Below are 25,619 nucleotides of genomic sequence, written 5' to 3'. Positions count from 1 at the left end.
CATACATTCCTTGTATCTCCTTGCTTGTGACACCAGAATGTGAGACATGGAAGACATTCTGCACTTCAACAAATAACTTTTAATGAGCACCTGGGAATGCTGTGCTGGACTGCATGTGGTCCATGGCCACCCATTAGTTAAGATCTGAAAATGCTGAGCGAAAATAAGACCAGCGGGTTGAGCAGACGAGAAAGCCAGCATGAAGAGAGAACAAGAGCATGTACTCAACAGTAGCTGTGCTGTCGGCAAAGCCAAGATCACCCCACTGTGAGATCTATTAATACAAAATGGGAGCCTTGGCTGCTGATGTGTATGCCATGCCTCCATGGATAAGATGTGCATCTGCCCCCACCAGCTCCGTGGCGATGGGGAATGGGAAAAGCCTTTGCTGAAGGCTGACTCCCAGCTGGAAATCTCTCAGCTGGAGCTAAGGATTTTTCAGGACCCGAGGCTAGTGCAGATTTTCTGCACAATTGTGTAGTCTGGAGTTAACAATCCTAAACTCCCAACAAGCCAGCTTTTTGGGCAGAAGTCCTAGAGGAGCCCCTGTGAATGGAAACACCCCATAACAGCATGGGTGGCTCTGTCATGGGCTAGAGTCATACTGAGGCCTGTGGGGAGGAGGCCCAGATGAAAGACAGATGAAGAGGGTCTGAGAAGCTCCCAGCTGCCTCTCCTGGGCCGTTAACAGTCAAAGCTCACTACAGGATGGAGAAAGGCTAGGACAAAAGAAAGCACAGGTTCAAGTATTCCTGCCCCAAGTCCTAACAAGCTCTGAGGAAGGTCCTCCTCCACCTGTACATCAAGAACATGGCCCCATGGACCAGGCAGGGCTGCAGGGCTGGCATTGAGAAGTTCTAAAAGGGACTTCTGTGCCACAGGTCACCTTGACCTGCTTCTATAAGAAGTGGCTTGGCCACTTGGCAGCTCTCAAGTGGCCAGTTGCCCACATGCAGGCCTGTATCCTCTGAGGCCAGACCACTCCCTCTGCCATCTGTCTTGCTCCCTCCCTTCACTACATGCTCATGGAAAGCGTAGACCACATCTTGAGTCCAGATTGTCTGGCAACCTGCAGACACGGCCTAGGCCCATACCTGAGAGGCACTCTTTGGTTAACGATCGGAGATGGAACTCTTCAAAACTGTCCTTGCACTAAAGCTCTCACATTCTAAGTAGAAGAATACACCCTCTGCCAGTTTCTAGCCCAGGCAAAAGCAGCTCCTCTTCCTTACATTTTGTTTGGTTTCATAGGGACCCTAATGCTCTGGGCTGAGATGCACCCTCCCCTAGAAGCCTGACAGACACTTCAAGAAACACAGGTGACCATCCCCCAGGGCCCAGCACCTTCAGGCCACTGTTCTTTTTCCACCAATAGATTATTTAGTTGGTTACATATTTAAGTAGCAGAAACTTCTTAAGTTTCTCTCCCTGCATATTTTCAAAACACTGCAAGCCTAAGAATCATCTACTCTGAGCTCCAAAACATCATTCTCCATTCCTGTATCCAAATGCATCTAGAGTTCCCCTTTGTCTTCATTTCTACTTCAGTGGGGGGATCATTTGACATAATCTTTTCTGACTCCCTCCCTGCCTACCTCATGCCCCCAATTCCAGACATAAGCATTTTGGCTTGTCTGGTGGAAAGACAGGTGACAGTAAAAGGTAACTATAGAAAAGTCGCAGAAATAAGGGCTGGAGGAAATGTGTTCTTGGGTGACCATGCTTCGTTCTGGGTGAAAAGAACTCTTCCATCAGCCCACAGCTCCCACTCAGGTCCAGTTGTGGAGGTTTGACAGGAAACATCCTTCACAGCCTGGTGATTACTCCCTTTAGCCAGTCACCCCTAACTCAAGAGATGGCCCCTTGAAAGAGAACCTGTTACACCTCCCTAGCTATCTCTCCCTGGGCCAGATTGAATGCATCAGAAGATTTATGTGCCAAAGAGAGCAGCCGTGATGGAAAGAAATTTACCTCTCCATTTTCCTGACACCCAGCCTAAGGACATAGCCTGAATTTGTACCAGGAACCCAACAATTTGTCACTTATGCCAATGTTCTCTTGTGCCATAGACCCCTCATATGTCTTACTATCTGGCTACCACTTGTTTTCCACTAATGGCATCAGTTAGATCCCCCGACACATGGCTGAGCATCAATCAAAGCTCGCCTCCCCAACAAAGGCCTGGGAGGCACACATCACTGACAAGATATATGGATTAAGCTCAATCCCAACTGTGGGGAGTAATATTATGGCCTGGAGCTGCCCAGCAACCCAAGTCAATATCTACCCCCAAGAAAGAATGATGGGTCTGTGAAGACACTCCCCACAGCAGCACCTCAGACTAATAGGGACTCATAGGCAGAACACAGCCAAGACCACAGATCTCATGTCCTGTCAGGAACCCAATCTGCCAGTGAGCCTTTTCCAAGAGCTAAAGAGGAAGATATCCATAAACATCAGGACAGCATCACAGAGTCATATCAAAGTGCTTCTCATTAGAAGGTACCATTGTGGAGGTCAGAAAATACATATTTTGCCTAATACAATGGTGGATATAAAGAATCATATTTTCTGTGTATGCACTGCAGTTCACTCATCTGTGGCAACCAACACTTCTTTGTGTCACAAAAGTAACATGCCGTGTCCTCATAGGTCCTGGGTGACTGTGTTCTTCATGTTCTTTGGAAGGATGGAAACCACCAGAGTTTGCCTAACAACCAAAAATATCTACAACTAGTGTTCCTTAGCTGGAACTCCAGACTTCACATCTAACTGCCCACTCAACATCTCTATGTGGGCGTGTAAGTGATACCCCAAGATCTAAAAGCTCTCACCTACACTTCTGTGCAAGAGGCACTACATGTCCTCCATGCTAGCAGGTTGACCAGTGAGCAAAGGCCTCATTCTTCCAACCTGAACATAAAGCAAGTACTATTTTATAATCACCTACCAACAGACAAGGATTTTTAAATGGCTAAAAAAAAAAAAATCTCCAAATAGGAAAATACTCTCAATCACCTGATGTGGTTGCCTGTTTCTGTGTTGTTCCAGAGCACTGGATTCGGAGGACTCTGGCGGGAGAGAAGCAAGCTCTGCAAGAGAAGAATGATTTTAGAGTGTGAGTGACAAAACCCAAATAACATCCAAGCAATTCTGATTTATAAAGAAATACATTGGCTCTTAGGTAGTAGCCCTAGCATAAAGTAATCCTTAACCATAGACAGATTTGTTTTTAGCGTTCCCTTGAGGTCATATACTTTTCAAATCTTACCTTTCTAATGAAATAAAAATATGCCAAACTCACAGTCAAGTCCTTCCTTGACTCATTAGCCTCATCCAGAGACAAGGTGAATCCGTAGCTTTAATAAATAAAGGGAAAATAAACATAGAACACAAGAGGATAAAAAAGACAGAGAGGTTTGGTTTGGGCCATGATTCTGGTCAAGCTACTTGATTAATTGCTTGAAACACTAATAAATAAACATTTGCCCATAGGATATTTTGTAAGCTGTGGTCAGAATGTGAAAGGACACGGTCATGCTTTGTGGAATCTGAAGTGAGCCATTTGTTTTTGTTTTGTTTTGTTTTGTTTTGTTTTGTTTATTTATGATAGTCATCACAGAGAGAAGGAGAGAGAGAGGCAGAGACACAGGCAGAGGGAGAAGCAGGCTCCATGCACCGGGAGCCCAAAGTGGGACTCGATCCCGGGTCTCCAGGATCGCGCCCTGGGCCAAAGGCAGGCGCCAAACCGCTGCCCCACCCAGGGATCCCCCATGAAGTGAGCCATTTGGAATGGACATGGAAGGTGCCCATGGTGAAAGAGGAGAGATGACCATGGAGGGAAGCCCCAATCTTAGTGAGAACAATTTGAGGGAGAGCCTCTCAGCAAGAACTAACTAATGAAACACCTTTCCATGGAATTTGTTTTGCCAGGCAACTTGTAAGGGCCGGGTCTCCCTCTCCTACCCACGTGTACTCCCTTCCTCTCTCATCTGCCTTCCAGAAGGATCTTAGATCAAATCCTACCCCTGCCGCTTGCTGGTGGCCAAGCCATCCAAGATGCCCTCACGAGGACTGTGTCCTCGAAAGGGAAGATGTTCGGGTGCTACAAAGACTTTTCAAAGTTGGGTTTCCTTTTTTGCTTCTCCCACACCCTCTAGAGCTCAGTAGGAACAGATTTCTCCTTGAGTTTCAGTTTTATTTGACATTTGGGGCAAGTGACCCTCAATGTATTAAAATGCCTTTTAATTTTAATGCTTTTACAAAAGAGAAAGCATGAAAAAAAAAAGAAACCAGAAAATTTATTTTAAAAGCCTTTAAATTTTCATCCCACTTTACTTTAAACTTTGGACAAATGGGTGGGTTTTTTACTGTTTCTCTGCTCCTAGAATACTTATAGTCCTGATATTTTTCCTTCTTCTGAAAGTTACTCAAAAAATAATGACCCACAAGGGCTGAGTCCCCTGCATGGTGCAGCCAGCCCCTCTTGCACATGCCCAGGTCTTCTGACTGCCCCACATGCCCACTCACTTGCTGTCCTCGGTTCATCTAGGCTATAGGCATTGTTTTCACTCCCGCCTTTTAAGTTTATCTCAGAAGTTTCTTTTTTTGTCTTCACACTTGCAGAGTTCCTGGAATTAGACCATTTTAAAAAGCCAAATGTTAATCAGCAGTGGACGTTCAGTTCACACTGCTCCACCCAGAGCATTCGTGCCTGCTGAACTTACCACAGCATCAGGAAAGACACTCAGAGCCACCAGCACGACTGTGTGATTGATCTGTCTCTCATGCTCCCATTGAGGTGGGGAGAGATGGAACTTCATCATGATAGCCCCATGGACTCCATTCCCCAGTCAATAATCAATCCTCAGAAGCCAGTGACCAAATTAAACAGGGTTGGCAAACTAAGACCTACATGGCAAATACACCACCTATTTTTATAAATAGTTTTATTGGAACACAGCCACACCTGTCTACTTCCATTTTATTTATAGCTATCAACAGAACTGAGTCATTGTGATAGAGAGTGCGTGGCTTGCAAAAGCAAAATATTTACTATCTGGCCCTTTATAGAAAATGTGTGCCAATCTCTGAAATACAATAAAAATGTGTGCAATACCCCAGGAGAAGAAAACTTGACAATGGATATACAAAGATTTAATAATATTCATGTATGACCACTGAAAACTTATTATAAGGAAATAACCAAAGGTATGTGTGAAGATTTACTTGAAAGAATGTTCATTCATGAGCTATTGATAACAGCAAATACTGCAAACGACCTAGTGCCTCACCACTGAGGACTAGTGAAATACATGACAATACATCTTCAAAATGAAATTCCATGCCACCTGTAAAAATTATTACAGGTGAGAGCTCTCATGCACTGCTGGTGAAAGTATAAACCAACACACCCACTTCAGAAAACTGTATGGCAATGCTGTCTGCCCTACCTACTCTGACTCTACTACGCAGACCTCACTGGTAGATATACACCTAACCTACTACAAACAGGAAGGAGTACTTATGAACTTGTCACCAAAGATACATATCAAATTGCTTAGTGCCAGAGAATTCATAATGACCCCCAAAACTATCCCAAATGCCCATTTAAGGGAAAAATAAGTTGCATATATACCCAGAGTGTGGTATTATACGATAAACCATCTACATCTTCATTGAACAATATGGACCAATCTCACAGTGTGACACTTAAGAAAACCAAAATGAATGAGTATATATGATATGATTCCATTTATATAAAGTTTGTATGAATCTAAAATCTAATCTCTGGGGATGTGGGGAGAGACAGAGGTCAGAAGATATAACCTTTGGGATGCCTGGGTGATCAGTCACTTAAGCATCCGACTCCTGATTTGGGCTCAGGGTTGTGAGATCCTGAGTTTGGCTCTGTGTTGGGCAAGGAGCCTGCTTAAGAGTCTCTCTCTCCCTCTTTCTCTGCCCCTCCCTGGTCCCTCTCTCTCACTCTCCCTCTAAAAAAAATTTTTTAGTAACAATAATAAAAAAAAAACTTTAAAAAGACATGACCCTAAGGAAGGGGCAGACAGGATTTGAGAGGCATGGGGAGATTGGGGTGCTAGGAATGTTCTAGTTCTGCATGTCCCCACTCAAGGTCCATATGCTTTGTGAAAAGTAACCAAGCTATACACCTATGATTTGTGTACTTCTCTGGATTTACATTATACTTCAATAAGGTATTTTTATTAAGCTAATGAAACAAATATTTTGTTTCATTAACAGAAATTTATTTATTATAGAAATTTGTTAACAGAAATGATCTTCAGAATAGTGCCAAATGAGAAAGCAAGCTGTGAAATAACATTTACTATGATCCAAATTTCACAAAATCCATGTGTGCGTATCTATGTGACACAAAATGCATGTGTGTGTATCTATGTGAATGCATATGTGTGTGAGAAGACACATACTTCTATAATAATACCTGCTTCTTTTTTTTAATTTTTATTTATTTATGATAGTCACAGAGAGAGAGAGAGGCAGAGACACAGGCAGAGGGAGAAGCAGGCTCCATGCAACGGGAGCCCGATGTGGGATTCGATCCCGGGTCTCCAGGATCGCGCCCTGGGCCAAAGGCAGGCGCTAAACCGCTGCGCCACCCAGGGATCCCAATAATACCTGCTTCTAAACAATAGAATTAGGGGAGATTTCAAAATCATTTCTATTTTTCTTAAAGATTTATTCACTTATTTTTAGGGAAGATGGGATAGAGGGAGAGAGAGTATCAAGCAAACTCCTCACTGAGCACAGAGCCCAATCTGGGGCTCACTCAAGACCCTAAGATCACAACTTGAGCAGAAATCAAGAGTTGGACACAATTGACTCTACCACCCAGAGGTCCCTCAAAATCATTTCCTAAAAGTATATTTTTAATTTTTTTTCTATAATAAACATGCATTGATTCTATAGGAAGACATACGTATGTCATTTTACTGCAGAAGAAACCTGGGAGCAGCTGGAGTTTGCACAGCCAGCACAGTGCAGGGAAAGCAGGTAGGGTACAGGGGTCCCAGTGAGTCACCCTGTCTTTCCTTCCCAGGCCTAATGTATGTTCGGCACCCAGCGGATACTAGCTATTGTCATCGCTACTGTCATATTATTGCTGCTCTTGTCATTATTCCTCTTATTCTCTACTTGACCCCAAATAGCTGTTGACCACTATACTATGTTTTGAAATCATCTAAGATCCTAGAAAATAGAAATAAAAGATGTTGTGAAGTCAATAATGGTGAACAGAAGAATCCAAGCTGCCCTCCTTCTGATGACAGCAATCAAGAGAAATGCCAGAACAATTACTGGAGTCCATTTGCCTTCCTCTCCTCTTGCCCTAAGTCAGGCCCCAAAGGAGTTGTAGTTTCAGACTGCTGCTTCATGGTGTCCTCAGAGAGACCACAGCCACCTCTCCTAACACCACATTATCACCATTGAGCGATTGGGGTCAAAGGGAAAATAGCTAGTGTCTGTTACACAATGATGACACACATCTTCATTCACCACGTGTAGCCAAAGGGTATTTTAAAATCACAGCATTTCAAAAACTATAATTGTCTAATAAAATACTGAAAATTAGATATGGTTTTGTTATAACACCTCCAGCAAAATCACTGCTGTCTAAAAATCCCTCCCTTTAGTTCATTTATACTTGTGTAAATATTGCAGACGTTTCAGCTGGTTATTGTATTATTGTAGGTCCTTGACATAGTAGCTACCTTAAAATTGCTTGCAGCTACTTCTGGACAGCTGTGGGAATGGCAAGGATTTTTCTGTCCCCTCCCCCATTAGTGGTACAAGCAGTAAACGCTACCTAATTTGTCTGCCTGGTCAGCTTTCATGTGCCGGCAGCCATCCAGCTGGCTTCCTCACTGCTCTCCACTGCCCCAGAAATTCCAGCAGGACCTCCGCCTGGTTCTTTATTATTCTTAAAATGGTCCTCAAGTCCCCTAGATGGACTGAAAACAGGAGGGACAACAGTCACGGTGCATACTGTCCTCTTGTGGAAAGAGTTGCAAATGCCAGACACCAAGCAGAAAATCTACTTTCCTAAGTGAGCCAGGGCAAGTCAAATGTAGACAGGAGCTCCATCACCTATTTTATTTAACAATTGATTTTACCATATGATTTTGTATTTGGCATACGTGTTTTTCAGAGTTGTCCATTTTCAGTACTTAATTTTGATTAACACAATTCTGAAACCCCACAGTTGTGTGTGTTAATGGTGGTAGGGTTGGTGTTGCTTGGTTGTTTTTCAGTTTTTTGGTTTTGTTTTCAGAAAATTGACGTGATTTCAAACTTACCTTATTTGACTTTGATAACTAGATTCTGGAAAAAAGGGGGGGAAGGGGAACAAAATCACATTAGCAAAATCAGGATAATTATTCTGAAAATAAAATCTAATCAATTTTATAGACCCCTGATTTTAAATACATTGCTGAGTATTTGTGATCATTCAGTATTATTAAATTCCCCCATACTGAATTACCAAATGACTCTCAAGCATAAGGAAAGTAGAATTCACTATTAACTATCATATCATTACTAAACCTGAAGTATAGCAGGTACCTAATAAGTATTTAATGAGTATTGAATTTGACTAGCGAGATACAAAGACTCCATTCACCAGGAGGAGGCATTCTGCATTCCCAATCCCTACTGCCATTCACTCAGTATTCACTGTGTGCCAGCACAGTGCAAAATATTATTTCATTTAATCATTACAACCACCCAAGAGGTAGGTGTTAGTGTCATCATATTTTTAACAAACTAGACACTATTATATTTTATTACTATACTTTAACAAATAAGGAATTACATCACTTAAGCACTGCATTTCCTTAATTCTAAGATATCTTTTCAATCAACATGTAGCAATGGTATCAATGCACAGAGTTGCATTCACCCCCAGAAGCTGTCATTAAAGTACTAATGTTTTTAATCAGTGGATTCTTAGACTAAAGGGAACTTAGAACCTGAAATAGTAACAGAGCCACAAACCAGTCTCCAATCATCTGTCTCAAAAGCCAGTGTTCTTTGCAACTCTGCTGTCCTGTCTAGACCTCCTATTCATCCAACTCTACTGAGATCTAAAAGGTTTTCACCTTCCTTATCTTTAGATAATGTTCTCACTTACTTTCAGTTGTAGTAACATCTGCCAATTCACATCCCAAATGAACCTCAGAAGCAATCTTACTTGAATTGAAAGTCTGGTATATCACTAGTGTTCCCATAAAAGATGGACTCCAGGAGATGGGAGCTTGGTTTCTCTGTTCTATTAGCACAAGCAATCCCAAGGCCCTCAGGCCACACTGAGTGGGGTCAGTGCCCAGTTAACCAGTCAGAGCACTGAGAATTTTCCAGGCACCAGTAAAGCAAAGTGCCAGAAAATATTTCTGAAGAAACTTGATGTGTATTATTTTTAAGCATGGAAATAATTGTCATGGGGAAATCTAGGACCTCTCTGCATCCTTTACATTTATGTCAAGGTGAAGTGCACTGTCCATTGTGAATTCCACCTAATGGGGTGGCATTTGTGAGAGAGGTGTCACAGGCCCTGCTCATAGCACCTACCTGGGCCTGTTACAAACCAGGGCAATAAAAACAGCTTACTCTTTTATGAGCTTTTCATCTCAAAGTTAAATAGAGGATAAAATCTAGGGTGGAAGTTTCACATATCAATGTTAAATACAAAATATTATTTTATCCTCACAACCAATCTATAGGATGGTACTTATTCTCATCTTGTAAATGAGGATGCTAAGAATCAGAGTCACTCTGGTGTACATCTTACATGGACCACCAACCATCAAGCCTTCTTACCAGGCTAGAGAAGCAGAAATCCAAATAATCAGAATGTCCTCCAATGACACCACAACAGATAATATTGAAAACAATTAATCTGAAGGCACTGAACAATCCTAGTCACTTCTAAATTAAAATTTAAATTATCCACTAGTTTTCATTTAAAATCCAGTGTATTTTGCTTGAGTAACCCATCTGTGGCATATAGGGTAACTCCCAGGTAAAAGCAAATTCCCACCAAATATGGGCCAACAGAAGCTTACTACTTTTCATGTGCTGTTGCCTAGGGAATAAAGTTGTATCATGGAATTAATTCCCAATCCCAAACCAAATCCATGCAGGGGCTAAGGCTAGACAATTAGCCTAGATACGGCTTAACTATGCACTTTACACAGAATATCTCACCAAGAGAGATATTCCCTGTAGGATAATAAACACGGTGCCTGGCACAGCCACAAAAGTGCTCATCAAAGGGCAATTAGTATTAACAAAATTTTAAATGCAATTAAACTGACATGTAGCCTAATATCAGAAGTCTGATTTTAAGAAAAATTATTTAACTGTAGAAAATATTCAAATAGGCATAAGTGAGGTTTTATGAGACAAAGAAAAGTAAGGCTGGACACACATTCAGCACTTGGAAAGTCCTGAGCCAACTACATGACAAAGATCCTTGGTTTTTAGAGTCACAAACGGCTCAATTCTACAGCAAGCCCACCCCAATGTTAGCCTGGCTCCCAAACAAGGCCACTGCTTTTGAGTATCTCTAAAGACATCATTCAGAAGAAATGTGTTATCATCTTTATTAATTTATCTATTCTATTTTTACTGACAGAAGACCTTTTTTTCCTACCTCTACAGCATTTTGCCTACAAAAGGCAATTTGGAATTACACAAAATAGGAAATAATGTTTTAATGTGCTCAGACAGGTAGTCAATATTCTAAAAAAAAAAGCATAGCATCTGAATGGCAGATTACAATGCCCTTACAACCTCACAAATATGCACAAAACTCAAATAGTCAGTGTCTTCGCTGAGAAAGGTGCTGTCTCTTCACCTTCCCAAAAGTGTGAAGATCTCAGTATGCCCCCAAAAGGAATGTATCCCTTCTTTAGGAAGTCCTTTCATTCTCTGAAGCTCACATGTCCAGTTTCAGGTAAAGTACACTGTGAAGGCCAATGCACCTTACGGAAGAGCTGAGGAACTAATGAAATTCAAGTGCTTGTGCCAAAAGTTCAAAAATATATATGAATCTATATGAACAAAAAAAATTACCTTTTTTCTCTTTCCCGGAGACACAACAACAACAGAATATTATAATCAGAATAATTATCAGGATCAAAAGCAATGACAATGATACTGCAAGCAGAACTATGACCCAGGTAGGCAATGATGTACCTGGTTTATCAATGCTACCTATAAGGTTGAGAGAAGAAAAAAAAATTGTAGTTAGTGGTGCTTGCTACTGTGTAGGGCACGTAATCAAAATTCAGTTAAATTTTATTTTCTGATAATATTATAACAATTCCACCCATTACAGCTGGGTGTCATAGGCCAACTTCTCTTCAATATGTACAGATGTCCAGTACTCTATAGGATCTTCCATTACAATACTTACTGCTGCCAATAAATACCACTGAGCAACACAGCCCCAGTATTCATTGGTTAGCACCTCTATCATTCCTAGACGGGGAGTAGACAGCAAGGGGCAACAGCTCCCTGGTTGCAGTAGAAATCACCACACTCTTAACATGCTTTATTGAGCCAAAGAATACTTACTGAGCAGCTACTGCTGGTCAAGACTGCAAAGACTAGCATTTGGTTCTCCCTCCCGTGTTCCCACCCATCAAGGGTCCAGAGTCCAGAAAAACTGAGGACACACTGAAGAAGTGTCACGCCTACTCACACCACACCCACAGAACTCATTTCTCATCTGATAATTGCTGCTTTCCATGGTTTTCAAGAGCCACCAGCCTTAGGATCCGCTTTGCCCTCTTGTTGTATCCAGTAGTCATGGAGTTGGGAAAGAGAACAGATAGGCAAGTGCCAGCAGGGAGTGAAAGGGAGAAGAGAAAGCTATACTGATGTAGGGCAATCCTGTCTTAGGAAGAGCTGTCCAGCACACTTTACACGATTATCTAAATTCAAATTAAATTAACCAAAATTATATACCATTAAATACTCAACTCAGTTGCACTGATCATGTTTCAAGTGCTTGATTCCCACAGGCATAGAGCATTGCCCTCATCACAGCATTGCCCTGTTGGACAGCACTGCCCAGCCAAGGGTTTGTGGGAACTACCAGGAGGTCTTGAAGGGAGCTCTTACCCACCATTGCACTTCCCCTCCTGAACAAGGCTGAGGTCAAACCACATTTAAGTTGATCTGTTCAAATGTGAATTGCTACTCAATAAAATCTGTCACTCAATCCTGAGTGCTTGGTTGGACTCTCATTGTGAACAAATGGTATTTTATTAAATGAGAGTCATCAGAAAATACTGAAACAGTAGACTTTCTATGAAGGAAGATAGAGTTTATAAAACAACAGCCTTTCCAGCTTTTTGGAATCATAGGTTATAGTGGGAAAACAGTTCTTGGGTGTTATTCCTTAAAGTCATCCATGAAAATTGACCTTGAAATCATGATTTGATAATCCTGGGTCAAAGTTAAATGTTCAGAGTACCTTGCAGGAATGGTTAGAGATGATCACTAATGCTCCAGTTTCTACAATCATCAACCACCTGGATTCTGACTCATGGGCAAGTAAGGATCACACTGAAAAATAATACATGGACTGATCTCAAAGCATGTGCCAAAATTCAGAGACCTCTGTGCTTTGAAGAATTACGTAATATAAAAAGATACTTGTCTTCTGCTCTTCATGCAAAGCTTCTCTGCATTCCCTGCAATGTTTTTTTTTTAATTTCCTTTTTTTAAAAAAAAACATCTCCTGTTCATTGCCACCTTAAATGTTTGTGAAATTGGTGGCTGTCACTTCCAGTTCTTCTTACACATCTGCTACTATCTAAACTAAACTTAATCCCCTCAAGGTCAAGGACTGTGTCTTATTTTTCTTATATTCCAAGCACCTGGCACATATTGGGTACATCAGATGAATGGAGGGAGGGACAGAGGGAGGAAGGGAGGGAGGGAGGGAGGGAGGGAGGGAGGGAGGGAGGGAGGGAGGATGGATGGAGCTTCACATCACCCACCATTTTTCTGAGATAATTTGTGACAGACAGAAATAGGAAAAGAATTCTCCAGGAAAGGTGGAGGTGGTGGGGACAGGATTCTACTCTCCCCATAACACCCCTCCTCGGCCCCAGAATTGGAGTTTTAAGATTTTCTTTTTATTTATTTATTTATCAATTTGAAAGAGAGAGAAAGAGAAAGAGAGCACACACGCATGGGGGAAGAAGCAGAGGGAGAGGGATGGGGAGACTCCATGCTGAGCACAGAGTCTGGGGTAGGGTTGGATCTCACAACCCTGAGATCATGACCTGAGCCAAAACCAAGAGTTGGATGCTTAACTAACTGAACCACTCTAGCACCTCCAGAAGTCAAGCTTTTTTTTTTTTAATTTTGATTTATTAACGATAGTCACACACACACACACAGAGAGAGAGAGAGAGAGAGAGAGAGAGAGAAGCAGAGACATAGGCAGAAGGACATAGGCAGGCTCCACGCACTGGGAGCCCGACGTGGGACTCGATCCCGGGTCTCCAGAATCGCACCCTGGGCCAAAGGCAGGCGCCAAACCGCTGCGCCACCCAGGGATCCCAGAAGTCAAGCTTTAAAACAAGCCAATGTCTTCACATCCAGAGAGTAATACAAGTTATCCGCTGCTACACAGAGAGCAAAATCCCAGCATCACCTGGAATGCCTGTTACACATGCAGATCCCAAGCCCATCCCCAGTGGTGCCAAGTCAGCGGGTGTGGAATGGCACCCAGGTGATCCTGACGCAGGTGGTTGGTGATCCACACATTGAGAACGCCCAGAATGGAAACACTTCCTAAGCAAACTGCCACATTACAGAATGTTCCCATAACCTTCCTCTTACGGATGTGATAAAAAAAAATTAAGTCCAAAACCACATTTATGATAATCACAATCTGGAGTTTAAACTCAGATCACCATGCGGAAGCTTTGCGACTGACAAGAAGCTTTGGGCTTCATGTCAATGGATCCAGTGAAAGCTCAAGGGCACTGTTTTCCTTGTGCTCCCTCTGGCCACTGGCTCACTCATCTGCAAGGATTCCTGCCCCGTTCCCTCCCCTAAGCTGTTCAGAGACTCGGGATGTATGTGAAAGTGCTGAGAACACCGTAGGGTACAACACACGCATTCAAGATTGCTGACGTCATCCTAAGTCAGTCCAATGAACTTTTTACAAATTGAAGTTTGCAAATATTAGCAGCTTTCTTAATAGGGGAGACAGCTGGGGTTAAACATTAAGGTCTGACTCAGGATTCAAGAGATGGGCTTGGAGTTTGTACTAGAAAAAGTCAACACACATTGTTGACTCAAACATTCTCTATCAGGGCATTTTCTTCCCCTGCTGAAGAAAATGTTCAGTGTGCCAAGCTTCTGTCAATCAAATCTTGACGTGACAACCTTTCCTCTGATGAAGCACAGAAACAACTGCTTATCCTCAGGGAGGAGCTCTTTAAAGGATGGGACCAGCTACCTCACCGGATTCGGTGACCAAACCAAGGAAGAGAGCAGGTGACATTGTGACCTCACTCACTCTCTTGTCTCTTAATTTAACCACCAAGTTTAACAAATTGATGCCTGCACTCACCTAAAAGCCCCAAACTCTCATCAAAACAGCAACTGCTGTCAGAAGCCACAAGGCTCTTTCTTTTGCTTCCTATATGCTGTGATCACAGTCCATTGGGGGGTCAAATCTCCCCAGAGTTCCACACCGGGGGAAGACTTAACGTTCTCTCTCTACTTCAGTAGAGCTCCCCAAAATAGCATGGTGTATGCACCATGAGGAGGTGTAATTTGCTACTGGAGCTGCACAGAAGAACCTTCCTTGGGGCACCTGCATGGCTCAGTGGTTGAGCATCTGCCTTTGGCTCCGGTTGTGATTCCAGGATCCTGGGATCGAGTCCCATATCGGGCTCCCTGCAGGGCGCCTGCTTCTCCCTCCGCCTATGTCTCTGCCTCTTTCTACGTCTCTCATGAATAAATAAATAAAATCTTTTTTAAAAAAAAGAACCTTCCTTATTTTAATAATAATTTTTAATTTATCACATGACATATATATGAAAACACACATGCGTATTTATCATGAACACTTCAATGTGATGCTAATGTTTATTTTTCTTTTTTTTTTTTTGGTTTTTATTTATTTATTCATGAGAGACACAGAGAGAGCAGCAGAGACACAGGCAGAGGGAGAAGCAGACTCCCCGCAGGGAGCCCGATGTGGGACTCAGTCCCAAGACCCCGGGATCACAACCTGAGCCAAAGGCAGACAACTCAGCCACCACACCATGCAGGCATCCCTAATCTTTAAATAAGTACATTTATAGTGGACTGAAAGAAAAGTAAATAATGGTCATATACTGATAAAAAGCATGACAGTGGACAGAAAGCCCAGAATCTTGAAATGACCTTGTCCACAATCCAACCACTTCATTGTGTGGATAAGACACAGGACAAAGAGGCTCAGTGAACTGGACGAGGGCACTCAGAACAGGGAAAAAAAAAAAAAAAAAAAACCAGGGCTGAGACTCTCGTCTTTCAAACTCATGTTGTGTGTCCGACCTGGAATATCTTCTGGGAAGATATAGCCCAGGTCTTACTGGAAATGGGGAGTCCCGCTGGGCCTTGGTCCCTGACTTGGGCCCTAGCGAAGGCTGTGGCCATAATGGTTCAAGGCAAACAGCAGAGTTGCTGGAAGGGATTCGTCTGTGCATGAGGCGACCCAGGAAGAGGATTTCCGAGCTCAACCCCACTGGCCTTCCTCCCTGCGCTCCCTCACACAGGACCACATTACCAAGTTTACTGCACAACTTTTCATCACAACTTCCAGATTGTCCTTCTCCCATCTGTGCAGAAAAGGAAGCTAGTACTTCCCAGATGCTCTCGCAGAAATGCTCAGAATTTTAAAAGGCCACATAGAATTTCTCGAAACAAAATGTCACCAGCGTCATGTGCAAAGTGTGCTCCTGTGCTGACTGGATGGGACACAAGAGACCTCTGAATCAGTGAAACAAGTGACAGCCACTGCCCCCTCTCCTGCCCGGTGGGCTTTGCAGCAGGGACTGTCCTGAGTGCTTCAGAGATAGTAACCCGCTTCCTGCTCACACCAACCACAAGCCTGTGAGGTAGATATTATCATTATCTTAGTTTTACAGATGAGAAAACTGAGACACAGAGAGGCTAAGTAACTTGCCCAAATCCACACAGCAAGGAAGAGGCAATCTGTGTGGATAGTGGCCCCTGATGAGGCTGGGTCAGGCGGCAAGGCCTTCTTCGGGATTTCCCTCTTCTGTAGGCCCCGGTCTGACTGCCCAGGAATCTGGGAGCTTCCCTAAGAATGTCAAATTTCCAGGCCAATTCAATCAGAACCTCTGGCGTGGGGCCTGAGCATCATCCTGTGCGTTAAAGCTCCTGGAGACTAACGGGCACCCAGGAGAGAGACATCCTGTCCTATTCTTCTCTCTCTCGTTTTATAAGCAAGAAAACTGAGCCCAAGAGGTCAGTGACTTGCCCAGAGACTCACAGCCAGAGCCAGCACTGTGACCCAGGACTGTCACTGCCCCCCCTCGGTCTGTGCTCAAAGTTGCCACTCCTCACAAAACTAAGGCTATAACCTGGAGTCACTACACTCTAGCAGGTGCTCTTCTGTCCTAAAATGTCACTTTGCTCTAATGCTTCGCAGTCTGTACACTTGAACGAGAAAACAGAGAAACCAACGCAGCTGGATGCCCAGGGGGTGGACAGTGCTTATCTCAAAGCGTGTGTGAGAGGTGCTTCCACCTGCCAGTTGAACACCTGTCTGCAATGCTTGAAGGCTGTGTTGCTTCTGGAATCAAGAACATTGAACTTTTTGGGATCCCTGGGTGGCGCAGCGGTTTGGCGCCTGCCTTTGGCTCAGGGCGCGATCCTGGAGACCCGGGATCGAATCCCATATCAGGCTCCCAGTGCATGGAGCCTGCTTCTCCCTCTGCCTGTGTCTCTGCCTCTCTCTCTCTCTCTCTCTCTGTGTGACTATCATAAATAAATAAATTTTTAAAAAAATTAAAAAAAAGAACATTGAACTTTAAAAAAAAAAAAATGAGCAGTACACTTTTCAGCCTGCTTTTCTTTCAAGAACCAATGATTGTTTGGCTTGAACTAATTAGCCTTCCTAAACTGCCATTGTCATTCCTGCAACGACTCACAGGGACTGCTCCAGAAATGAGCACAATGAACAGAGACACCTTGCACTTTTAGGAGGAAATGGGTTGGCGGGACATGATGATGCTTATCGATTCCTGGAAAAGCCTGCACAACGCACAGGAGGGTGCATTCTGGGTGTTCCACACCCCTGGCTGTGCTCCTAGAAGCCTCCCAGACACCAGCAGCCGGGGCTGTAATGAGGTCTTCAGCTACTAAAACTTGCATAAAATACACAACATGCAGCCAGCCACCAGCTGCTCTGAATCTTGATGAATAATTTAGGAACAAATTACCCTTTTCCAAATGAGTCCAATAAAGTAAGACTCATTGCAAGGCACCCACTGTGCTTCCCTTTGAGGCTGCAGGGACTCCAGCTGCCATAATTAAGGCCGCTAACTTCCCTAGTCCTAGCTGACGAGGGAAGCACTCCACGGAATTAAACCCGATCAAGGGAAATTATGTGCCCCTTGCCCTTACCCTACAAAAGAAAAACTTTGCTGGCAAGTGAATCTCTAAAATCCATTTCTATGGGGCATCATCAATCAGACCAGAGCTCTTTGTTGCACTGTTACCTTGTTAAGATGTGTGCTTTAAATAGTCGATTTCATTCTATTTGGTGCTAATAGGACTTCTTAAAAAAATCTTCCATTTCAAAGCTTGGACCATACTTTACCATATTTATTTATTTATTTTAAGATTTTATTTATTCATTCATGAGAGACACGCAGAGAGAGAGGCAGAGACACAGGCAGAGGGAGAAGCAAGCTCCATGCAGGGAGCCCGATGTGGGAATTGATCCCAAGACTCCAGGATCACGCCCTGGGCCGAAGGCAGGTGCTAAACTGCTGAGCCACCCAGGGATCCCCCTTTATCATACTTAAATAGCTTCAAAGCCAGCTGGATTGGCTCCTTGGAGAAATGGCTGATTCCAGGATAGAATAAGGAAAATGCAAAGCGAGTTCAGAACATTTTATTGGGCCAAGTGCTCAAAAATTAATAGGGCCATGTCAAAAGGACACCAGAGCCAGCTGGAAGGGATTCCCACTAGCCAAACCTGGAGCAATCTGGAGCAGCAAAATGAATAATGACAGGAGCAGATTATAGTATTGAATAAAAGTGAGTTCATATTAGAATTGTTTTTAAAAAAAAGAAAAAGTGAAAGAAGGCTCTTCTTTACAGAAGACTACCAACTAACAAAGATAAAATTATGATGGAGCCAGAAAAATCATTCTTTTACAACCGCCATAGAAACAACAGATTCAGGCAATGACTTATTGATGAACGCAAAAGCTATTAGGTGAAAGCCCGCTGGGAAATAAGATATTCATACAGTATTCATTGATTACATATTAATTATAATGGAGAAAGGGACCTTTACAATGGAGAAATCATTAACCAGATGATCAAACTTATTACCATTGATAGAGAAAATTGACATCATGAGCCCATGTGACATTACCCTTGACTTGCCTAGAATAGACAGCCTCAAATCAAAGGATGTTGGAAAACCTCAGACAAATCCAAATTGAAGAGCATCTTGCAAAAATGGCCTGGACCCTTCAAAAATGTTTATAATCAGCAAAGACAGAAAAGGTAAGGGAACCATTCAAGAGTAAGGGAAAGAGACTACAATGCCTGACAGCCAAAGGCAAGGCATGGCCTTTGACTGAATACTGGTTTGGAGAAGAAAACCGCTATAAAGGATACTTGGTGAAACTTGAATATGCAGTGTATATTATATAACAGTCTTGTGTCAGCAGTACGTTTCCTGACTGCCAACTACGTTGGGTGTGGTTAAATAGAATGCCTTCATTCTTATGATACATATCGGAGATATTTAGGGATAAAGTGTCATAAACTCTCAAAAGGTTCAGAAAAAAAATGAGAGAGAAAGAGGCAAACATGACAAAATATTAATATTTGTTGTATCTAGGCAAAGGTACATGGATATTCATTGCACTTGTCTTGCAACTTTTCTAAAGGTTTTTGTTGTTAAAAATAATAAACTGGAGGGGTGCCTTTGTGGTTCAGCTGGTTAAGTGTCTGACTTCAGGTCAGGTCATGATCCTGGGGTCCTGGGATCAAACTCCACATCGGGCTCCCTGCTCAGTGGGGAGTCTGCTTCTCCTTCCTCCTCCACCGCTCCCCCCTGCTTGTGTTCTCTCTCTCTCTCAAATAAAATCTTTAAATAATAATGATAATAATAATAATAATAATAAACTGGAGGCAAGAAAAGTAAGCTGGGTTTGAATTCTAGCTTTTTATTCTTATATAGTCTTAATAGAGAATAAGCTGAATTCCTCCAAATTTAATTAGTTGAAATAAATTGATCTTGACTTAAAACCAAAGAAATACAGATTTCTGTGTCCTTCGCCCTCAAAAGTATTGATATTCACCAGATCCACATCAAAGATCTGGCAGTCCTGGATCCCCTTTCCTGTTGGCAACAACCAGCTGGTTGCTGGTATGGCTGTTCCATGTGGATGGAGCATTATGTCTGGCTCCCAATGGGCCCCTCCACTCCCCTCCTACCTGACACATGTATTCACTCATGCTTTCATTTCTGTTGTCCACCTGTTCTCTGGGGGCATCTGAGTCAGAGACAGGAGGCAAAATCCTAACAACAGGGGAGCAAGCTTGTGCTAACTGCACTGAGGACCAATCACTACAGTGCAAAGCACAGAATCATTGTACTGACCACAAGGTAGACTCTGAATGGCTTTTTACAGGCTGGTGGAGACATTATCATGGGTTGACTTTTGCCCCCCCCTAAAATTCATACATTAAAGTACTAACCTCCAGTACTCCCAGAATGAATGTGACTTTATTTGGAAATAAAGTATTGCAGACATAATTTTATTAAAATGAGTTTACACTGGATGGGATGGACCCTCTAATCCAATATGACCTGAGTCCTTAGTTTTAAAAAAAGGGAAATTTGGGGATGCCTGGGTGGCTCAGTCAGTTAAGCGTCTGCCTTCGGCTCAAGTCATGATCTGAGGGTTCTGGGATTGAGTTCCACATGGGGCTCCCTGCTCCCTCTCCTTCTGTCCTTCCCCCTGCTCATGCTCTCTCACTCTGTCAAATAAATAAAATCTTTAAAATAAATAAATAGGGAAATTTGGATACAGGCAAGCATGCAGAGAGAGCACCATATGAAGATGAAAACAGAGCTCAGGCTGATGCTTCTACAAGCCGAGAAACACCAGACTGCCAGCAAATACCAGAAGCTAAGAGAGAGGCCTAGAGATTTTTCCCCTATAGTCTTCTGAAGGAACCAACTCTACCAACATCTTGATCTCAGACATCCAGTTGGATGAGGATCCACTCAGGGACCTGTTGTGCACATTAATTTGGTTAATATCAGAGAAGCACTTAAAATAGACCCTTTACTTGGCAAATTCTGTGAAGCACTGTTTCTTCCTCTACTCCATCTCCCTCCCCCCTCCTCCTCCTTCAGCTTTCTCCTCTTCCTCCTTTGCCACCTCTTCCTTCCTCCTCATCAGTCTTGCTCTGGCTGCAGTTTTGTTCTGAAATTTATTATTTTTAAGACTTTTTATTTATTTGACAGAGACAGAGCACAAGCAGAGTGAGAGGCAGAGGAAGAGGGAGAAGCAGACACCTCACTGAGCAGGGAGCCCAACCTGGAGCTTAATACCAGGGCCCTGGGATCATGACCTGAGTCGAAGGCAGGTGCTTAACCAGCTGGGCCACCCAGGTGCCCCTGTTCTGAACTTTAAATAAAGCTGTTTGAATAAAGGGAAAATTTTTGTTCAAGAGAGAATCATTTCTTGACTTCTGGGCCCAGTTCCACCCCAACCTGATGCATGTCCTGGAATAGAGCACAGCACCTCTCTGGGCCTCCTTTTCTGTCCTAGTTTGTAAAATTAAGGAGTTAGTCAATCTCTAGCTCTGGGCCCCATGTTTTCTCATTGGCCTGGGCTGACTCAGAGCTTAAGTAGGCTCTGCAGCCCTGCAGGTTGTGTAGTTTGAGGTTTGAATATGCCAAGGACCCTACAGTAGGTTCTCTTGGGGATCAAAACTTTATTTTTTTATTTAAAATCAATTAATTGACATACAGTGTATTATTAGTTTCAGAGATAGAGTTCAGTGATTCATCAGTTTCATATAACACCCAGTACTCATCATATCAAGTGCCCTCCTTAATGCCCATCACCCAGTTACCCCTCCCCCACCTTCCAGCAACTTTCAGACTGTTTCCCAGAGTTAAGAGTCTCTTATGGTTTATCTCCCTCTCCGACTTCATATTATTTATGTCACTTAGTTAGGTACTTTCAAATACATTGTGGATTTGCCAGATTAAAAAAATGAAACTATAATTCTACTAAGGTTGGAAGAAATCCAAGAGCACCTGTATACCTTCCTCAAATATTAGAAGAACTTGTCTCATACTGGCCCAGGGTATGGGATCAAACTGGAACAACAGATAAAAGCTACAGAGAAACATTGACTTCAGGTATTTATCACTGATCTTGATGGTGTTTTGAGATAAATAATTGTCAAGGTTCTTAATGGTTTCCATAAGGAAGTAGATAAGAAAGACACTTGAAGATGAAATGTAAAAGAAAGTGGAATCACAGGGTCATTAAACAGATGCTAATTTGTCTCCATTACCATCCCCATCCAAAGTAAAGGTCACCATACAATTTTCCTAGGCATTCTTGATTAAGAGCACCGCATAAAAAATATAAGCATGCAACAATATTTTTTTATATATATAAAGCAAAATGTCTTCACTTACCCATAGAAGGCTGAACCACAGTAAGATTGACAGTTACAGACTTGTGGGCAAGCAACTCCTTCATGTTAGCCACACAAGTCAAAGTCCCATTGCCCTGAGGCGTAAGAGTCAGGACACTCACTGCACTTTGCAGGTTGTTGGGCTCCGGACCAGAATAATGGCTTGACTGGCTCACCAGAACCCCAATCTCCCAGGAAATATTTGGGAGTGGGATCCAGCCCAATGCATGGCAAGTCACATTACAGGATTCATCTTCAGTGACTACAAGGTTGCCTCTGGGAATGAGCAACTCCCCCATAACTAAAGAAGAAAAGAGAAATGTTCTGAAGGACTGACCATGCATCTCTTGGTTCCAAATTTTCTTTAATTTTTCCTTCAAATCACATTTCATGAGTGCTAACTGGCTATGTCTATATCGAGTCTTAACTCAGGTTTTATCTGTGTCATTATTTATTTTATCTGCCAGCTTCCTGAAAGAAGGTGAGGTTGCTCACCAGAAAATCTATAGTTCCAGAAAAAAAATGAATAAATAAAAATCAGGGTCCAGGAAGGTATAAATTATATGGGAAGGAGAGGGTAAATGCGCCTGCCATAATAGGCTACACAACCACTGAAGTGGAGTTGCAAAGTTGTCCTGGGCTGTTCTGGGAGCCAAAGCAAAAAGGGAAAAACCTTTACATTCTTTCCATTGTAAGAAGACATCTCAAGGTCTTCTGGAAAGCAAGTCTTTCCTGGCGTTTGGTCAGTCCAATTCATTTTATTTATTTTGTGGGTCACATATTTTTAAACATAACTTCCTATGATATTTCCTTAAAATGCTTTTCCAATTATAAATTAAATCAAAATAAAATCTAATTATAAAAATATTTGCCCTAAATCATGTATCAGAATAGAATACTCAGATAAATTATTTTAAAGTTTTTATTAAGGACCCACCTGCATATGCCAGTATGAACATTGTAAAAAACCCATATGAAAATACTGCTTGTGTCTGCTAATATTAATAAAATAACCTGAGGATTGGCTCCAATAAAGACATAGCCTTAGTGAAACATATAAACGTTGGAACATCCAAGTTAAAATATCCTCCCTGCTGCATAATATAATGGGAAGAACACTGGACTAAGAATCAAAAACTCTGTTCTCAATCTTGGATTTCCTACAAAAATTGCCATCACCTGGAGCAAGTCATTGACATTTTCAGGCTCTCTGTTTTTCATTGGTCAAATGAAACAATTTGACTAAATTGGGGTTTTCAAATGTTTAGGTTTCAAGACCTTTTACAATCTTAAAAATCATGAGGACTCCAAAGACCTTTTGTTTATGTGGATTCTACCTACCAATACTTACCAAACTTGAAATTAGAATTAAGTATTTGTCTATTTTTAAATATTTATTTTATAATAACAATGATAACCCACTACAAGTTAACATATGTTTATGAGAAAATACCTATATTTTTAAACCAAAATAAATTATCAAGAAAAACATCATTGCTTTATAATTATGCAAATCTCTTTAATACCTGGCTGGATTCTCATATCAGCTTCTGCATTCAATCTGTTACAATATATTGCTTCAATTTGGAGTATACAAAAAAATTTGACCCCGCATGGGTATGCAGGTGGAAGAATGAGAAGGCTTTTCAGATAATCAAGGATACTCTTTGATATCCCAAACTGGGCAAGTAGTGGTTTCTTATAGGTTAGTTGCACTGTGGAAACTGAAAGTATATAAAGGAATTTTCATTCTCTTTTACATTAAAATCCATCACTCTATCTTTGATTGATCTTTCACTCTTGCAAGACTTTGTATCATCATACATTGGTCATTTAAGAAATGCAGGTCCACTAAGCTACACAGACCTTCCTAATATACAGTAGAAGACTCTCTGTGCACTACTGAAATGAGAGTAGGAAAGGCAACTCACTTCTTAGTATTATTATGGGAACAGTTGTGACCTCACAGACTCTGAAAGGATCTAGGGGATGCCCAAGAGTTCTCAAACTAGATGGAACTGGATCAGCTCTGAAAGCTCTTCTTTCTCTGAAATATTACATTCTCAATTATTCCTTTCCTCAGTAGTCTCTTGGAATAAATAAAGTACCTTTGCTAAAGCAAGGATTATTGTAAACTCAACAATGAGAGGGGAATGGATTTGTCCCTCAAAGCTAAAGGGTTTTGTCCTTATTCCTTTTTCTCCATCCATTGTTTCATTTTGGTGCAGGGCTTTCAGATGATAGAAACTGGAAGTAATGGAATTGCCTCAATTAATAATGGATGATCTTGAACTCAAGTCTAGTGGCCCACAAACACAAGAGGTCTAGAGTTTGGTACGTGATTCATTGGTAGATTGGATGATGGATGGACTAGTGAAGCAGTCTGAAGCATTTCCTTTCTCTATATATATTTATGCTTCAACTTTTCACATTGGCTTTCACAAATCTTGTTGAGTAGCACGACAAACACTCTATACAAGGGTGATGACTAGAACATTCACATAGATTTTGGATGACTCACTATGGGACTTATGTAAGCTGTCTTTATTTTTCTTGCTGATACACCAGGAGGAAAAAATAAATCTTTGGATAATTCACTTTAAAAATAAAATGAATGTTTCCTCTTTTTTTCAAAATTCTTTTCCCTTGAAAGAGATCCTGCTGCTTAGAGAACATTTGTTCCTCTAGGAACAAAGTGCCCTTCAGACCATTGCAACCTGGTAATATGACCAAGTTTAGTCCCTGCCCTATGGGTTCGTTCTGCATGACCTTGGGAAAGAATTTAACATCTCTAGATGCTTATTCTTCCATCCATATTAAAACCAAAAGTTATAGTAATTATTAACATATTAAAAAGCATGTTTAGGCATATTCAGACATTTTTATAAATGTATAGCTTTGAGAAAAGCTGCTATAAAACCACATGGGTTTATGAATTTGAAATGTTATAGACATATCAGTAAGTCATGCCTTTGAATCTGTTTCTTTGATCCAGGGGTCCCTCTTCCTTTCTTGTTTCTCCATTTTGCCTATCATTCCCAGACCTTGAGAGCACATAAGGGCATCTCACCATGGAGTTGTCCATGAAGGCTTTTCTCATTGTCCCTTCTCCCTTCCCAAGTCAAACCTGAGCTTGTCTCCATCTCAGGGTATTTGCCAGTCTCTCTAAGGCATGAACATCATTCATGCATTATCTACTCTTCATGTAAGGCTCTTGAGGACAGGACTCTGTCTTATTCTATTCATCATTGAGTCCCCCTTTCAGATGCCTGACACAAAGGTGTGCTTCTATTAGGAATGCAATAAATAATAGCAATTGGCTGTATGGAGACTGCTAGGACCCAGGTGCTGTTTTAAAGGCTTTACATGAACCTACTCATGTGATCCCACAGTAACCCTCTGAGAGGAAACTAGGGCATGAGGTCATTCAATAACATGGCCAAGGTCACATACACAGTAAGTGATAAAGCCGGAATCTGAACCTAGCATTCAGGCTCCCAAGCCTGCATCATGAACCACTAGACCACTCTGGCTCCCAATTGCATGTGTGATGAATTGAAACAGACAGGACTTTGGAGTCTTCAAACTGTCCTCAGTTATTGTTTCATCTGATCCTCACAGAAAACCCG

The 25,619-nt window shown here is 42.0% G+C and overlaps 1 protein-coding gene across 6 annotated transcripts in view; it reads right to left on the bottom strand.

The window, feature by feature from the left end:
- IGSF5 (immunoglobulin superfamily member 5) overlaps positions 1-25,619 on the bottom strand; it is a 44,342-nt gene that overhangs the window by 6,868 nt on the left and 11,855 nt on the right. For 3 of the 6 annotated variants that reach the window (XM_055313329.1, XM_055313330.1, XM_055313328.1), the window contains 5 exons: positions 21,992-22,291; positions 11,110-11,250; positions 8,334-8,358; positions 4,531-4,631; positions 3,019-3,092 (listed from right to left, as the gene is read on the bottom strand). In XM_055313329.1, the coding sequence (XP_055169304.1) occupies positions 3,019-3,092; positions 4,531-4,631; positions 8,334-8,358; positions 11,110-11,250; positions 21,992-22,291 (641 nt within the window). The remainder of the gene's footprint in view (positions 1-3,018; positions 3,093-4,530; positions 4,632-8,333; positions 8,359-11,109; positions 11,251-21,991; positions 22,292-25,619) is intronic. The other 3 variants (XM_055313332.1, XM_055313333.1, XM_055313331.1) reach the window with 3 other exon arrangements.

The sequence above is a fragment of the Nyctereutes procyonoides genome, unplaced genomic scaffold (genome assembly GCF_905146905.1).
Source record: "Nyctereutes procyonoides isolate TBG_1078 unplaced genomic scaffold, NYPRO_anot_genome, whole genome shotgun sequence".
Taxonomy (NCBI): Eukaryota; Metazoa; Chordata; class Mammalia; order Carnivora; family Canidae; genus Nyctereutes; species Nyctereutes procyonoides.
The sequence above is the reverse complement of the archived record's forward strand: the minus strand, read 5'-3'. Positions and strand labels throughout refer to the sequence as shown.